Source organism: Diceros bicornis, chromosome 36, assembly GCF_020826845.1.
Source record: "Diceros bicornis minor isolate mBicDic1 chromosome 36, mDicBic1.mat.cur, whole genome shotgun sequence".
NCBI lineage: Eukaryota > Metazoa > Chordata > Mammalia > Perissodactyla > Rhinocerotidae > Diceros > Diceros bicornis.
The window spans coordinates 8,246,928-8,265,539 of NC_080775.1; the positions used below are offsets into that span (position 1 = coordinate 8,246,928).

The following is an 18,612-nucleotide window of genomic DNA, read 5'->3' on the forward strand; positions in this document are numbered from 1 at the left end:
AGAAAAGAACCTTTGGATGTGATTATCAGATCTGCATAAGGAAAGAGGGAAAAAAAAACCCCAAAAAACCCAGCAGTGAGTAACACCTTCATTAATCTATGTGAATGACAATTGGATCTAATCACAACAGCAGGGTTGACAACTCCAAGTTATCATCTAAAGTCAGTTTTCTCCAAGATGTGTTGGCCACAATATTCTCCAATTTTTTTTCTTTTGGAAATCCATATTTTTTATTTATCTGTTAAGAACTATTTGATGATTAATCACATTAACCTTTTGTCATAATAGTAGAAATACTTTTCTAACCTTTGTTTATTGTGTCTCTAAAAGTCACACTTCTTGGGCCCGACCCGGTGGCGCAAGCGGTTGAGTGTGCGTGCTGTGCTGCGGCGGCCTGGGGTTCACTGGTTTGGATCCCAGGTGCGCACCGACGCTCAGCTTGGCAAGCTATGCTGTGGTGGCGTCCCATATAAAGTAGAGGAAGATGGGCACAGCTCAGGGCCAGTCTTCCTCAGCAAAAAGAGGAGGATTGGCATCAGATGTTATCTGAGGGCTGATCTTCCTCACAAAAAAAAAAAAAAGTCACACTTCTTATTTTACTCTCCTTTGGTGACCTATAAAGACTACCTTTCACGAAAATATTCTCCTATTTTGGTACACATTATTTCTTTAACGTTCTGATCTTTAAGTCTTCTTGAATTTGCTTTGGCTCAATGTCTATAAGTATAAGTAAAGTTGTTGTAAGTATGAAAATGGAGGTTGTATCTCAGTAATAAAAATGTAAGCATTTATATAACATTTTATTATTTTCAAACATCTGCACAAATTATCTCTTAATCCTCACAACAGTTTGAGACTTAGTTCAGGATCCTTATTTGTAGACGAAAAAAATTAGACTCATAATGATAAAAAATATTAACTTCTACTTCCAGCCATGAGGGAGTAACAGGATAGGGACTCAGGCTCCCACTGTAAGCAATTAGAAGATAAAATGTAGGAAATGATTATTTTTGGAATTCTTAGGAATATTTAGGAATCACAGGAAATGACTGAGGTGGTCCCTGTGATCACACAGACTTTCTATTTGGAAGCCTTTCTGGACTGACTTCCAGTGACCATCTGTCCTCGTTTGCCTGGGACTGTCTTGGTGTTAGCATTTGAAAGTCCTATGCTCCCAGATATCCCTCCGTCCCAGGAAAACCTGATCGGTAGGTCCCCCTCAAAAAAGTGACTCAATTTCAAACAATGACATCACTAAGTCGAGAATCCAGAGGTCAGAGTTCAGGGAGACCTAGAAGGCTAGGATGCGTGCAAGCAGAGTAACTGAGACGTGGGAGCTGTGCAGAGAACATTCCAGAAATCTGCAGAGAATTCCCTGGAGTCTTTGACTGATTCCAGTCTGACTGTGTGTGGATTTGTTCACCTTTCCACCATCCAGAGTGGAGAGGCGTCTTCACAAATGCGCAGCATTCAGTAGAGACCACAGACAGGCCACGCCCGGGAAGCAAGGCTAATGTGGTCATAGGGTCCTAACTCACCCTCGAAGAGCTTACAAACAAGCCTCAAAAGGGTAGAGAAGTGCATCCTGGGGGGGAAGAAAGCATCTGGGAACCACGAGACCCTTGCTCTACCTTCCAGAAGTCTGTGTCACCTCCTGAAGGTGCACTTGTAACCCGGCGTAAGGTCTTTAACCTGCCTGCACCCCAGGGCCATCCCACTGTAACTTGCCCACATCCTTGCTCTTCTCTGCACCTTGGCAAAGCTCTTGGTTCTCTCCGGGGAATGCTAACTCCTCAGTTCAGAGCCCGTCCAAACGGCGAGCAATCTCCCCAAGAGCTCTCGGCTACTTTCATCTTCCCTTCTGGGTAACTTCCACCCCTTCCCGATCATCATCTACTCATTTTATCATATTGATCCCCTTGTTCTGCTTTATAGTATTGCCCTTAATTATGCATCTATAAAAATATGTGGTTTAATTTTCATGATTTTACCTATTTGGGATTTTTATAGAAGCAGAATCGTAAAGCATCTATTTTGCTATATGTGGTTTCTTTCACATAATATTGTTTTTGAAATATTCATTCATGCTTTTGAATACAGCTGTAGATGATAATGTTCATTGCTCTAGGGTATGCTATGGTAGGAACATACCCCGACTGATTTATCTGTTCCGCTAATGATGGGCGTTTTGGTTATTCAGGGTTGTTACGAACAATGCTTCTATGAACATTCGTGTAGGTGTATACTGGTGTCCATAACCATGCATTTCTGAAGGCATGTTTCTAAGAGTGGGTTATCTCATTTACTCTTTACAACAACCAAATGACCGAGACGCTATCATCCTAAGTTTGCAGATCATGAGGCAGGGGCACACAGATGTTAAGTTACTCACCCAAGTTCCAGAACAGGGATTCAAATCCAGTCAGCCTGACTCCAGGCGCCCCACTCTTAACCGTTGCTCTACAGCGCCCCCCATGTTCATGTCCAACCCCCACGAGACTGAGTCTCAGAAGAGTGTGATTGTATTGAAGGAATCTTTTTATTTATGCCACTAGCACTGTGCTTGGCACATTGTATTATACTTAACTTATGCTAACTGAATGAGTGAATGTTGTTCCACACACATTATAAGAAATGTATTAAAAGGCTTTTTTTCTTGTCCTTTGGCCTTAAAGAAAATGCACATTATTTTTTGGAATAGAAAAAAATCAGAACTAAATATTTGTTATTTGAAAACTTAGAACAACAAACATGCCATGTTTTTACAACTTATTACCAGATGCTGTGATCCAGGCTCCCTTACCATTAGAAAAAAGATAGCATTTTAAAATACAAGGAAAACACTTAAGAAACAAAGGAACAAACAACTTATGCAATCACCAGCCGAGGAAGGCTGGAGCCTTAAAGTTTATATCTGAATTCTCCAAGGATCTAACCTAAAGTGAAGATCTCTAAAACTTATTACGTACTCTCAGTTCTTTCAATTGATTTTAAATTCCTTGAACACAAGACCCAAGTATTATTCTATTCTGTTCCTCGCATTGTACCTAATACATAGCAGATGCCCAATTAACAAGTGAATTCCATCTCTAACATAGGACTACGTTTCTGTGTTGGTCCCTTTGTAGAAGCTGGCCCATAATAGCAACCTAGTTTTGAACAGCACTTTACATTTTGTTCCAACTGTATTCACAGTCATCTTGTGGAGGTTTCCAATCCCATATCTGTCCTCCAAAAGTGGATTACTTAATCTCTTTGAGCCTTGGTCTTCCCATCTATAAAATAGTGTCTAATAATGCCTGGGTCATAGTGAAACTGCAAAGCTCAAGTCAGGTCACTTTCGTTAAAAGTTCTTAGCACAGAGTCTAGCACACCCTAGGTGCGAAATCAGCAAAGCAATCTAATTCCCATTTTACAGGTGAAGCACTGGAAAAGTAGCAAGGTTAATTTATCTGACTCAGGTCTTACAACTAGGAGCAGAGCAAGTCTGAAGGTTAGACCCCCTGACAGGCAGCCTCTTCTCTCAGCTGGATTGAAATGGGAACAGCAATCTGCAGCTGAATCGGGGGGCCCTTCCCCAAGACTAAAAACATGCAAACACATATCCATCCTTACATGGTAAAATAATACTATGAGGACTTTTATTTTTACTTTGAACAGTTATCATAAGCCTTCAGTTGAGTGAGAATGAATTCTGATGTGTTTTAACAATTGTCAAAATAGATCAAAATTTGACTGCCTTGAAAAAAGTGATCAAAAATCTCTTAGGTAGGGGCTGGCTTGGTGGTACAGCGGTTAAGTTTGCGTGCTCTGCTTCAGCAGCCCAGGGTTCACGGGTTCGGATCCCAGGCACGGACCTACAGACCGCTTATCGGGCCATGCTGTGGCAGGCATCCCACATATAAAGTGGAGGAAGATGGGCACAGATGTTAGCCCAGGGCCAATCTTCCTCAGCAAAAAGAGGAGGATTGGCAATGGATGTTAGCTCAGGGCTAATCTTCCTCACAAAACGAACAACAACAACAACAAAAAACTCGCAGGTAAATGTCTTATACTTATTACCAAATGTGGTTCCCGGGAGGCTGCCTCCGCATTAAGGACTCAGCGGGCTTGAGCACGGCACAGGTCCTGAATCGGTGGCTAGGAATCCAGCTGTAGACATTTTCTTTAGCCATCAGCATCTTTAAAATGTTTGAATTTCTTGCCAGCATTGAATGATTTGGAGATTTTACATAAACATCTGGATTTCTGGTTCCCCTCGGAAAATGAGACAATCAGGCAACAACTGGCCCACGGTCTGTCTGACAGGAGTCTGGAGGACAAGCCCCTTCTCAGGCAGGTGTGTCGTCTCCAGTTTCCTACAGTACCTACAGTACCACACTCATTTATGTTTCCTGGCTGACTCCTGGAGGCTTTTGAATTTTCAAATCCACTCTAAGGCCAGTAATAAGGGCTGGGATCTTGTACAGGGATCTGAAAAGCAACATAAACATCACTCCTCTTTTAGTTACAGCCTGAATGCCCAGTGGACACACAATAGCTCTTGTTTTCATTATGTGCATGGTCTACCTCCCTTCTAGGTGGCTTCTGCCCTTTTAAGAGCAGCTCACACAGTACTATTCTTTGTCCTAATGAACTTAGCACAGTGCATCCACTTAGTAGGCATGAAACATTTTTGTTATATGAATTAATGTTTTCTTAGGTTTCTCAAAAGAATGATTAGCTTAACATATGCTTAAATGTCTCATAAAATGTTTTCATTCTAGTTCATTCATAGGGATTATTGGGACAGCATAGATCAGCCCATTCACCTATTAAGGATGCCCTGTTTCAAGTGGGTCAGTTGCTGGTGGCACGTAGCACAAATGTCTATATTTAGACAGTGTCAGTATTTAATCATCCCCGTCCACAGAAGAGAGAGAACAGATCATTTTGTTCAAATGGTGGTAGGTGTAAGCATTATTAGTGTGTGGTATTGAACAAAACAGACCCACTCTCATTTACACCACTCCAAATTCACACCTCAGCTTTAGGGATTTATGACAGAAGTAAGGGGGAATAATATACAAAGCAGTTTTTTCAAACCATTTATAGAAAATTGAGGTTTTACTAAGAGTTAAACTATGCAGAAGAGACATTTAGAAATGTCAACCAGCTGAGCATTTTCAGAATTGTAACTTAAATGAACCCCATGCCAATATGAATTTTCATATGGGCTAAAAATCTCATTTCCAAATAGCCCGAATAATGCAAAATTTAGTTTCATTCTCAGAATATGCTCAAATACCACCTGCTGCTTGGAAGATGTTTTTTAAACGTAATATCGGACAGACTTGTAATCAAGATGGCTCTGTAAGTTTAATCTTGGACACACATCCTCTGTTCTAAACACAGCACAATGACAGATAAAATAAGAAAATCAATGACCTGGCTGAACTCAGACATAAAGTGAACATCTCCATTGACCAGAAAAGGTACAGAAACAGAAAGTGGTGAGTGGGACTGAAGCCAAGGCTTGTTGGGCTCTGGAGCAGGACCAAACAGTTGAAATGGGAAGCCTTGCTCTTGTGGGGTAAAGTGCTCCATGAGAGATGGGGCAGGAGGTAGGCTCAGAGCTTCAAGCCAAGGGCTGAGGAGGGCCTTCTCCAACTGTAAAGCAAGGTTGACTCCAGTGCATTGGTCCTGGGAAAACAGGAGGATGAGGACAAAGCTTAACCACTGGAAAGTGAAACAGGCTGACCATTGGCTCGATGATTGGATAAGCAATAGCCTCAATATCACCAAGGGCCAGGAATGCTCCCTTTCCCAAGACCTGGTTCTGTTTAGTCGGTCTACGGGATAAATGGAAGCACATGCAAAGCCATTAATTCAATAAACAGGAGAGGAAAAGAGAAATTAATAAAAACAAAACAAAACCTCCATTTCAAAGTCATCTTGCAAACCAAAATTCCAAAACCATAAAAGTCACCTAATGCTAAGGAAAAGAAAATGCAAAAACTTCAGGATGGAAATTCCTTTGAGTTCACTGAAGTTTCTGGATAGAATATTAGCATATAAAAATCAATAGAGTTCCCAGTAATAGAAAACAAAACATAATAGATAAAAGGGTAGTCAAAAATTATAAAATATATAAGGAATATATTTAACAAAATATGTGTAAAAGACTTTTATGGAGAAAGACATCACAAATCTATTGAAGGACGTATAAAAGATACGAATAAATAAAGAATTGCACCATCTTCTGGATAAAAAGATTCAACAGGATAAAGAAGTCAATGAGTTCCACATTTTCCCCTAAATTTAATGTAATTCTAATCAATATCCCAACAGTGTTTTCTATGGAATTGAATAAGTTGAGCCTAAAATTCATGACGAACAACAAAAGACCAAGAATAGCCAAGACAACTTTGAATAAGAAGAATAGGATGGGGAGATTTCTCTTTTCAAGTATCAAGGGTTATTATGAAGCCATAATACTTAGCGTGGTAATTGCAGGGGATAGACAAACAGACCAGTGGAACAGAATATGGAGCCAGACACAGACCCACACACATATGTAAACTTGAAACGTGACACACATGGAATGATGGGTCAGTGGAAAAGGATAAATTCTTACGCAATTAGAATAGGGCAATGTAACTGCCTCGCTCCATCCATTATACACCATTTCCACACTCATCAGGTTGGCGATAATTAAAAACACTGCCAAGTACCAGCGAGGAAGTGGAGTATGGAAAAGTCTCACAGGGCAGAAGTGTAAAATTCCACCACCACTTTGGATAACACTGGAAATGCCAACCCCCAAAAAATATTCTAGAGAGACTGGAAAAAAGTAAAATTTATTAACTTTTAAAAGAAAATAAAGGACCATCATACTGTCTTTGGACTAGAAAAGGTTTCTTAAACAGGAGAATAATTAACAATGGAACTACCATATGATCCAGCTATTCCATTTCTGGGTATTTATCAAAAGAACATAAAAACACGAATGCGTAAAGATACACGCACCCCTGTGTTCACTGCAGCGTTATTCACAATAGCCAAGACTTGGAAACAACCTAAGCGCCCATCAAGGGACAAACGGATAAAAAAGATGTGGTATATATACACAATGAAATACTACCACCAGCTATAAAAACAAAGATGAAATTTTGCCATTCGCAACAACATGGATGGACCTTGAGAGTATTATGCTAAGTGAAGTAAGTCAGAGGGAGAAAGTAAAATACTATGTGATCTCACTCAATGTCACAACAATGACAAACAAACACATAGATACAAGGATTAGATTGGTGGTTACCAGAGGGGAAGGGGTCGAGGAGGGTGAAAGGGATGACAGGGCACATGTGTACAGGGATGGATGGGAATTAGACTTTGGGTGGTGAACATGATGTAGTCTACACAGAAATCGAAATATAAGGATGTACACCTGGAATTTATATAATGTTATAAACAACGTTACCTCAATTAAAAAAAAGCAAGAATCATAAAGGAAGAGAATGATAATTGAAGTACATTAAAATAAAAACCTTTCTGAATTACAAAGGACAAAATAAAGTAAAAGGGCAAAAACCAAGTGGAGAAACAAATTTGCAACACAAACAATTGACATGGGATTGATGTCAAGAAGTCATTTTAAAAACCCTTATAAATCAGAGAAAGAAAGATGAGAGGGAGGGAGAGAGGGAGGAAGAATGAGGATCTGTACAGGATATGAGTAGGCAATTCACAAAAGAGAAAACATAAGTGGCCAGTAAGCATATGAAAAGATGCTAAACTTTACTAGTGATTTACTAGTGATTAGAGAAATGCAAACCAACACTACTCTGAGTTGCCATTTCCACACTCAGCAAATTGGCAATAATGGAAAACTCTGCTAAGGACGGGCAAGGTGTGGAACGGGGATAACTCTATACACTCCTGGCAGGGGTGCCAGCTGCTACCACCACTGGCAACATCCAAAAAGTTGAAAAAGGGCGCAGTCCATGCCCAGCAATTCCAATTTCAGAGATGTCCTTCAGAGACACTGCTACATGGGTGCATAAGAACTGTACGGAAATCTTCACAGCAACATTCATTGAAATAGCAGAAAAACTGAGAACTTAAAAGTTCACCAATAGGACACTGGATAAGCAAATCATGACATATTCGACGGAATTTATGCAGCAGTGAAAATAAATGAATTAGATATACATGCATAAATCTCATCAACAACATTGAGCAAAACAGTAAGTTGCAATATGATGCAAATAGCATGCTAACACTCACTAAAATGTTCAAAACCCACCGAACAGTGGTGTACATTATTACGGTTATGTACAAATGCAGTTATAGGGTAAAAATCACGCCTAGGAATGGAAAACACCAAAATTGGAATCGTGGTTACCACTGGAATGAGGGAGGGAATAGAATCAGGGAGGAGACAAGGGGGTTTCAACTACATCTATAAGATTTTATAAAATGTATAAATCTGAAGCAAATATGGCAAAATGATAATATTTCTAGAAGCTGGGTCGGTGGTACATAAACATATGTTATGTTGAATTATTTAAAAATTTATTGAAACATTAAAAAAAATTGGATATATAAAAATATTAACTCCACCCCAGAGAACATGATTACAAAATAAGTTAGTGAAAAATCTTTAAATGGCATAAACTTGATTTTAACCTTGTGATATAAATACACATGGAAATACGATAAAGTGGTAATTGGACACAGCAAGATAACAGGGCAATTTAATAACTGCCCTTTACTTTCCAAGTTTTCTATAATGCACACATATTACTTTAATAACCAGAAAGAACATTTTTAATTTGAACTCCCAACCCCCATCTTAAAGTAATTCAAAAAGGATTCTTGTTATGAGCAGTCCCAATTACACAAGGCTGGGAGGTTTCCCAGGGTGCAGATGACGGCTGGATTACGCCAGAATATTCTGTCATTATTATTTGCACGTTGCATATGCAAGTATAATAATAGCTGCCTCCTGTCTCAGGCTAGATCTCAGAAAGCAGATCCTGAAGATAGGCTTACAAGCTGAGCTTCACTGGTGGAATCCCACGCTGAGGCCTGAAGTTAGGCAGGGAAGGAGGGAAACTCAATGCTAAGTAGTGCATTACAGAGCTGGCCCTGATTTCATGAGAAAGTGCAAGTAGTTGTTCAGACATGTGGGCTGTCTCTGGCAGACTGTACGGACCACTAGATGGGAGAAAGTCGATCTGGGGGAGGATGGCAGAGGAATTTATTTGCTGGCTACATCCTCTCTCATTGATCAAAGTTTGCCCATGGACGTGACGTCTCTAGTACTTTCAGGTTCTGTCACCTGAAGCAGCCACACTCTATGGTCCAGTGCTTTATCTGGGCCCAGAAATGATGGGAGGAATTAAGCTTTGAGGGGTCCAGTGCAATGGGCTCTGAGTGCCAAGGTGCTCGTGGCTGCCACCATGGGGGATGTGAGAGAGCGTGCTGGAGCTGGCCCTCACCCTGGGGGAGACCACGACAGCTGGAGGTGTTGGGAGATGAAGTAACAGCCTCAACGGCTGGCTATTCCTCAAGGAGCTGCAAGCCTGGGAGGCAGCGGATGCTAAGAAAACCCGGGAAAGGGCACTAACTGACCCAACACCATCAATCTGTCGTGCCTCGCAGATGCACTCACACTCTCCCAGGGTATCCACCCTCATTTTTTTCGCAAGAGGGAAGATGCAGGTCCAAGGTCCCTGCAAACTATATTCTAAAAAAGAGCAGAAGCATTAGCCTAGCCCTAATGTCCACAGTATATCCATTATATTTTCTGCCTTCTGACTTTGTCCTCAACACCATGAAAAGGATGTTCTGGCTTTTCCATCTTCTTCACTATAGGCCAACATCTGGGAACCATCCCAGGTAATTATTAGACTGGCTCCCAGTCATCCTTAGAAGAATATTAAATCCCAAGTCATGGGTAAATGCTCAATGTCCCAAATTCCCCTAGCCAGTCTTGGATTCCACCCTGCTTGGTCTAACACCCTTGTCTAGTCTACGTAAGTTCCCCAGGCTCTGCCAGGATATGTTAGCCACATCCTGTAACTCCTTCGGAGTGTGGACTGTCTTTCCAAGATCAGGGTTTGTAATTCCCAGCCCGGGCTGTGCTGACATCTATCTGGTTACCATGGAAGCAATGATGGGTAGGGCACGGGGGGGACACATCTCAAGAATAATGTCATTTTGCAGAGCAGCTGCATCAGGTGAAACTGTTCCTCAGTGTTCAGACAAGGGGGGTGCTTTTGCCCTCTAGGAGGGGTCTGGGCAACATAAGGTTCAACACTCTTGGCTTATGTCCTCACTGGCCCATCCCAGGTTTCAGATGTTCTCTCTTTCACTCTCTGGATCCTGACTTTGCAAAAGGACACCTGTCAAGGCTGCACATTTCATATCCTTTGCAGCTCTGCCAGCGTTATAATCAGATCCTGGGCCTGATTTTCCGGTGGGTCTTCCCTGTGGCTGCAACAAATGAGAGTGTCTTTGAAAGATGCCTTAGATATGCCCGAGCTGATAAAGGCCTTTCCTAAGCCGGCCACTTTCCTTTCTCAAGGCCAGTGCTGCCAAACGCAGTACCCCCCACACCATCCTTATTGGTATCATTGTCCCTTCCCGCAGTCTTGCTTTCTACCTGTTGCCCACCAGAGGCTAAAGCTTTAGTGACAGCGACACCATTGCTGGGATTTGTCATCCCTGCTTACTAAGAGAAATAGGGTCCCTGTTGCTTTCAGACAGGTGGCAATCTGATTCCAAAATCCCTTCTGGAGGGTCTATTTTCTAGAAAACTTGTAGCACCCATTGTCTCATCTGGAGTTCAAATATAACAAAGTTGGACGTAAAGCTTATATGCTAGTATTTATTGTTCTGCAATACCAGGGAAGCAGGAATGAGGCAAAGTGGAAATTGAGGCAGGGAAGAAGGGAAGCCATATGCGAGATGTATGTTGTAGGGTTGGTCTCCACATAAGAAAACAGAGGTGGTTTCTCTATCAAGTGAGACATGGCTGGACAGGCCACACAAAAGGACCATCTTCCTGCTAGCTCTCTCCCACCTCCTTCACTGCTCCAAGCTGGCGCTCTAGAACATTCACTTCCCCTTACCTGTGGGTTGTCACCCAGCCTTTCTGGCCAACTGTTGATCCAGGAAGCCAGATCCTGCACCCCAGGGTGTGTACTTCATTTGAATCCAGAAATGGTGGGAGGGGCCCCTACTCTCAAGGGCTTGATTGGGTCGGGCCTGGGTACCTGAGGTTCCACTGAGGTGGCTGTGATGGAGACAGTGGTGATGGTCACGAGTCCAATGAGTAGGTGGTCAAGGGCCCAGGAGTCCATGGTGCCTAGTCCATCTGGAGATCCAATTCACAGGATGTGTCAGACTCTCTACCCAGAATCAGACAACATTTCTAATCCTCCCATGGATAGGTATGGATGTATTACTATCTATCTTCTACAGAAAAGAAAACTGAGGTTTCGTGTTACATACCTGGCAAGCAGTAGGACAAGGATTTGAACTCAGGACTGTCTGAGAAGTCAATATGTGTATTCTTTCTCCAGGTCACCACCGTGTCTCCATCTGGGTCTCTCTCTCCACAACGTACACCCAACTGTAGTACATCTACCATTCCAAACATTTGAAGCAAAAGATGGCAACAACTATCACAGAAGAAATTTTGAGGTTTGGTGGAAAGGCACAGTGGTGGTGACCATGCATTGACGTGACTTCAGAATAACGAAGGCAGAGTTTTCTTTTACACGACTACACCTAACAGGACATTTTGACACAGCAAATGAACTACAGTAAATGGGACATGTCGCAGCTCAGGCTTGAGCTGACGTCATAAACACCTCTTGATGAAATTATCCCCTAGTAAATCTTTGTGGCTTGTCTATTATTTTGATGTAGTACTTTCACCTCACCGATTAAATGTCCAGTCTTCACGATGGAGTCACCGAAGGTCACGTCCACGTAAACAGCATTTTTTATGTAGTCTTTGAACCTGCAGTAAATATTATGCCTTCCCACAGACCTGAAATAAACAGTAGCAGCACCAAACGCCGGAACAAAGGGAAAGTAGTATCTAGGGAACTGAAGGTTATTAACAGCCTTGCTAGATAGCAGAAGAATTAAAAATAGGCTTTTGGTGGCAACATGGAGAGAAATGTAGATTTTTTTTTTCTTGCCTCGATTCTTTCAATTTGGAAGTCTGGAAAAATGTTCAGCTTTCAGTTTATTTTATTATTTATTCAGTCTTTAAAATATCGTCATCAGAGATTTTAAGAACAAATAGAAATTACTAATGCACCAAGGTAACCATACAATAAGTAAATTAATAGAGAATGGAAAGGCTGGAGGTGATCATGTGAGGATATATAGGAACGTTTTAATAAAAAGAATAAACACACATTCCTTGAGCAAAAAGTTCCAGAGTCAGCAAGTAACTTTTGAAAGGTCACACAGGACTTTGAAAGCCATGATTATTATAAACCTACAAACATAACGCTTTTGTGCATGGCAAGAAAAAAAGTCGGAACAAAATAACCCTAATGCAGACCCTAAAAATAATATTTAATGACTTTCAACACAAAGACACAAACACCATCATAGAATTTATTTTCACTTTATTAACAATGTGGCTTACAATTTTTTTCAAGTAAAAAGGGTCTTTTCATTTAGAATAAAAATTAAAATATAACTCTGATATAGATTTTCACTTATTTACATGAAAACATATATACAGAATACAATCTTACAGCAAACCAACAACATGCCCTTTGTCCTGCAAATCTCAAAAGCAAAAACACCAATTTTTCCCTTTTACGCACCAAAACGTACACAAGATATGAATCAAATTTCAGTACAAACTATTCAAACTGGAATGCAAAACAGTAAAAGGGCTTTTACCATTCACAACTAGGAAGAGTGTATGCTTCTAGAAATCATGCTAGCTCCCATTTTGAACGAGAAATGAGACGATTATTTTTTCTGTCCTTTAAAAAATTTTGTCTCCGATTTCTCACGGTAAGGTGATTTTCAGCAACAGCTGTCCCAGAACTTCACTTTTTCTTCGATGTGTCTCTTCGGCCCATACGGAGCTCTGCTGTGCTTGGTTCTGTGACAAGACCCACATACTCACTCGCCGGTACCAAATCTTCACCACTGAAAACAAAACCAGTGACACGGAAAGTCTACAGCTCAGGAAACTGAGTTATTATCATCTAAACTAGAGACGCTTCTAACCAAAACCCCAGGCAGCAGCAGGTATCAGCAATCACAGGTGTTAGGTAAGTGGGTCAAAAACAGCCTATTCGATTTCATCACCTTGTGTTTGGATACTTGTAAACCAACTCTAGTGATAAAAGTGATGAGAATCAATCAACTTAAAAATTCAAAGTTAAAAGGAGTAAAGCAATTTCCAGAAAACTCTTGAACAGAACAGAACAGTGAATGAAAAAGAGAATCATTAAGTCATAACAGTTGCCCATCCAGCCTTCCCTTGCTATGCAGCTGTTGCAGCCAAGAGTCACGGGCAGTATGTATACCTAACGATTTCTTCCTTAAAGACTACAGATACCTTAACTTACTATTTTTCCCTTCAAATAATTGCACACTCGATCACAGCTTCCTAAAGATAGAATAGGGGACTTGGAGTCTCGATTCACCCTCTTAACCCGAAAGCAACAATGATGCTCAAACCACAACAAAGATTTTAACACCATGGTTCTTTGTTTTAGTTCTATATACAGAAATAAATATAAATGGGTGTTGTACAAAAAAAGTATGAAAACCCTTAGTGCTTCCAAAACGACAGGAGAAAGCTCTTCGAAAGGTGTGTTTGGTGCAAGATAGAAGGCAAATCTCAGAATGTGCCTGATACAACACTCAAAATTCCAGGAGACAAACAAGGAAACGGAGACCCATCTTCAAAGCCTGATCAAAACCAACCTTCTAGAGACTGGAGTGAGGGTCAGAGCTCGCAGTGTTCAAGGTTTGAGTCATTTTATCGAGGAGCAAATCAAAGCGAGCACAGGAAATAATCTTTCAAATATGATCGAATAAGGGAAAGCAATGTAATAGCTGTACAGCTCAAACACTGGGTGTGCAAATCAAACTCTGATCAAATGAACCTAATTTTAAAAGTGATGGATGAGTTCTCCACATTCTGCAACTTCATGGTGAAGAAGTGTTTTTTGAAAAGCAAAGAAGTTCTGTCATGCCAGTTGTATCCTGCTGTTTTTAGGTTTTTATGAGTATATTGTTGTGAATAGGATCCTTTCCCAACATAGTACAAGTGCAGTCAAGAAGTTAGGGGCTGAAACGAGCTTTCAGGAGTGATCGAGTGACAGACTCTTGAGCATGAAAGATGGTGGCATTTCTGCTTCTCAAGTTACACACTGTGCAGACTGGAGAGTGCCTGCTTGGCCAAGAGAGGGAACACACACTTCTTGGCCAGTTCCGGGAGGTAATGAGCGGCATGGCGTATGCAGGACCCAGGTACGTAATCCCAAAGTACTATCAGACAGACAGAGGAGAGACTGTGGCATCCGGGGACGGAGGGGGAAGGTGGGGCCTCCCTTGCTGGGGTGTTTCTACCAAGAAACGTTTGGCTTAGGGGCTGTGGTGGTATTGGGGGGCTAACATGTAAAATCAATTCTTCCTGCCATAAGAGACAAAGACACAGTAACAACACAGGAAAACGTTCCTTGGAAACTGGCCCTATTTCTAAGACAGAAGCTGGTGAGAGGTGAATCCTACAGAGAAATGAAGACCACCTTACACTTGTGTAGCTGAATTGCAACTGATGTGAAGAAATACACCCACCATCACAGAAATCCTCAAAGAATCCATGTTCAGGAGCCTGTTGGCCACACGCAGAGCAAAAGCATCTTCTTGGTCCTAAAATGTTTCCTGGCTCTCAGAACGGCCGGGAGACGGCATGTAGACAACTTTTGTGATGATCACCCCAGAGCTGGGCCTTCTTCTGCCCCAGGTTGCATCCATCTCCTCCTTACCACTCACACACAAAAAGTAGAAGCAGATGAAGTGACTGATCCTCCAAAAAGAGAGACTGAAGTTCAACTGTAAGGTTGAAGTCGATAAGAAGAGTCTTGGGCATCTGGCCCCATGGGGAGCTTCCCCAGCAATGGTGGCGGTGTCTTGCCCAGGCTGCCTGGTGGGAGGCCCTCCAGCTCCTCTGAGTGGGCTCCAGAGACCCCAGAAGATCTGCTTACTCCGATGTAGCACCTCCTCCTCTGTGCCGTTACTCCAAAGGACATGAGAAGGTGACATTCGTGCTGAAAGTACGTTATGTTGCAGCCACCACATTCCTTCGTTCCCACCTCAAATGCAACAGAAATAGCTCAGCTTGAAAAGGCCACAGTGGAGATTATAAATGAGTCAGCACAGGGAAAATGCCAAAGATCTTGAAATGGATACCCTTTCCACTTGTCTGACAGAGTTTAACTCCACAAGACTCAGCATTTAAGGCCGAAAGCACGTGGCTGAGAAGGCAGGGTCGGAAACCGAGAGGAGGTCGAAACTTGAGCTTAGAAGAGACAAATCCGACTGCAAGCCCAGCATGAGTCAACTTACAATGGCGCTTGCTAACACAGGTTAGGACACTGGTCCTGCCATCAGAGGTCCCCAGGCAAATGCATTTGCCCAACTTTTAAAATTTCACTGTAGAATCAGCTACAGGGGAGATGAAAAAGCCTTAACTCCAAAATATTTGTTTTCCATTTTCCTCTGTAACAGTTACAGAATGGTAATAAAGGTTAGCATTAGCAATCAAACTCTTCAAAATGTGACAGATAATCATGCCTTAAAATGTAGCAGAAGTATGAGCAGCCCACCACATATTACTGGAATTGTTGAGACTCTAATCAAAAAGAAAAGATCAAGGTAATTGGGGTAACAGTAACAGAAGGGTGTGCGGCCTCTGTTTCTCGAGTCCCCTCCCGGACCACGTGAAGGATTAGTTTCCTTGCATAAGTTTGAAAAGGCATTTGGGCAACTATCACAACAGAATAGAGTAGTCCATTTGGGTTTGAATGAATACACTAGATCACTCATGGGCGTACACGCAAGAAGGGCTTAGGACGAAAGACCAGCCCATTCTCAGAGACACACATCTCTCTGCAAATGATTTAACTGATTTAATGAAAACTTCCCCAGAAATGTCATAAGCAAACTCAAAGCCAGAGTGAGCTGCGGGAATGACAGAGTTAAAAGCTGTGGCGATAGGCTTCTTTTTCATTTATTTTCCTTCTCACATTTGGGCCACTCTGCACTCTTCCCTTCCATCGCAAGCAGGCTGTAGACAAGGGGGATGTGTGTGCACTTCTACACTCATAAGTGTTCCAACTTGTTGCTGTGCAGGAATGAGGTCCAGAGGGATTCAAAGTCCCCTAAGATCACAGAGTGAGATAGCAGCCACGCCAGAATAAGAACTGGGGCTGCCTCCAGGTCCAGTGCTCGCTACGAGAACACAGGCCTCCTCATCCCTACGGCAAATGGGTGTGGCGGAGCTGGGCTGAAGGAGAGAGGCGTTCAAGGGAATCTCTTCATGGGACCTGCTACTGCGACCTTCTAACGGGATGTAGCTGGTTGATGAACAGCTCTCAAATCTCTTCCCACTCTTGCTCTCTGCAATTAAGCTGTTCCTTCAATATACTCAAAATTTCCCAACAGACTAAAGGAGTTACTCCGTGACCTGGTCACAGTTAAATCAGAATGTTAGAAATCTTTGAGGTTCTAGAAAGGCTGCAAATAGAACTACTCTCTACGGACTTTCTAGATGTCCATCACTCAAGAAAAACTGTCTCATTGCAATCACACCCCGCCTGCCCTCACTCCCGCCACTTCCTAAAAGGTACCCCTGACAGAAGGTGCAGGGTTAGCCCATCTTTTCATTGCTACATCCTGAAACATCGCCTACAGTTGTATTTGAGAAATGAGTTGCCACCAAGATCAAACTGCGGTGACAGCCACCACCACAGCCACATGTGTATTGATAGGAAAGAAGCATCTACAAATGCGCCTGAGAATGATTAGAGCAAAAACTACCAGCCAGGCATCCTTCTCAGTCACATTCGAGAAGAGAGCAAATGTGCCTTAGTTTTCAAAGGAACGTGGGCCTTGGTTTAGGAAATCTTGTTTAAAGGCAGCTGCCTGGTTTGGGGTGGGAGAAAGGCGAGATGAGGATATGCAAAAATCCTCTTCCATATCCCACAGGGGCCAAGACAGAACTTTAATTTACACACTCCAGAAGCCACAGCTGTGGCTGGTACTTGAGTGTGCTTTAAAAACACGGAAATATCAGACAGGCTGGTGGATGGAAGAGGTCCTTCATGCTTCTTGCGTTTTGGTGATACTTCGTGGATGTACTGTCTCATGTAGACCCCAAAAAATAAAAGCTTCAGTCCCAAACACCTTCCCAAGATACTGCATCACCAAGATAACGGGCCACCTCCAGAGAGGGTGGAGTCAGTTGGCATACTGGGCGTAGAAAGCCACTTTCACTCGCTCGATCTGATGGCATAACTTGATGGCGGGTCCCAGCTTCAGCTCCATGCACTCCTGCACCGTCGGAAGAGTCAGCAACAGGAGTGCTTGTCCATCAATGTCCTGCCGGGAAAGAAAGCCGGGTTAGAGCCAAGACAGTGGGCACCAGGAGAACGCATTTGTCAGAGCAGCTTCCTCCTGGGGGCCAAGGGTGTGAGGGACTGCTCTCATCTCCTCCGACTCTGGAGAGAGCTGGCGGAGATACCAACTTGGTTTGATGACTCTCTAATCTTTAGCTTAATAAAATCAATTGCTAAGAAAATTTTGGCTACTCTGAAATTCATATGTCCAGGCCAGTGGGGAGGAGTAGCTGGAACAGGTGAGCTGCTGCCAGAATTCTGCTTACCCAAGCTTATTGCCCCTTGCTGGGAGAGCACCCCTGCCTCCCGGCCCCAGTCATTCCTATGTTCTGCTGTGACTTAATGTGAGCACTAAAAAAGGCTCTCTACTTAAAGAAAAAGCTCTCTCTCTTCCTTGCCAAGGTCTGACATTTCACCATCAGACTGGGCGGGAAGATGCTAGAAGGATACGCCAACAACACAGAACAGTTTTCAGGAGAGGAAAACAGGTATTTAGACACACGCACACACACCTACATTTATATACCTACATCACCCAGAATGCGGTGTATGAGGTCTCCTGCCCTGTTCTGTCTTATTTAGCCCTTCTGCATCTAGACACAGGGGCCCATGCAATGAAGATATTCGTTAAATGACCGTCAACTTGCATTTGCTGCAGGAGGAAGGGTCCAAAGGCTCACTCCTAAAGCTCTAAGGTCACTCCACTGGCATCTTGGCCTCTTCCCCAACTTGCTTCCTATAACAGTGGGGTTTATTTACGTAGATGCTGTTTGATTGGGTTCTTGAGTTTAACTGCAATCCCTTCTTCCTATTCACCAAGACATTCTTCATATTCCAGAGGAAATAACTCAGGTTCTGAGAGACTGCAGGCCCAAGGTAATGACACAGATGAGTGGCAGAATGAGACTATAACCTGAATTCTGCACACCAGAATTCCTGCCGCTGGGAGAGG

General features: G+C 42.5%; 1 protein-coding gene across 4 annotated transcripts in view; it reads right to left on the reverse strand.

The window, feature by feature from the left end:
- Nucleotides 1-12,627: 12,627 nt before the first annotated feature.
- The window catches only part of SFMBT2 (Scm like with four mbt domains 2), a 245,449-nt gene continuing 239,464 nt past the window's right edge, over nt 12,628-18,612 (reverse strand). For all 4 annotated transcript variants that reach the window (XM_058532383.1, XM_058532381.1, XM_058532382.1 and 1 more), the window contains one exon: nt 12,628-17,643. In XM_058532383.1, the coding sequence (XP_058388366.1) occupies nt 17,503-17,643 (141 nt within the window). In that variant the 3' untranslated portion in view covers nt 12,628-17,502. The remainder of the gene's footprint in view (nt 17,644-18,612) is intronic.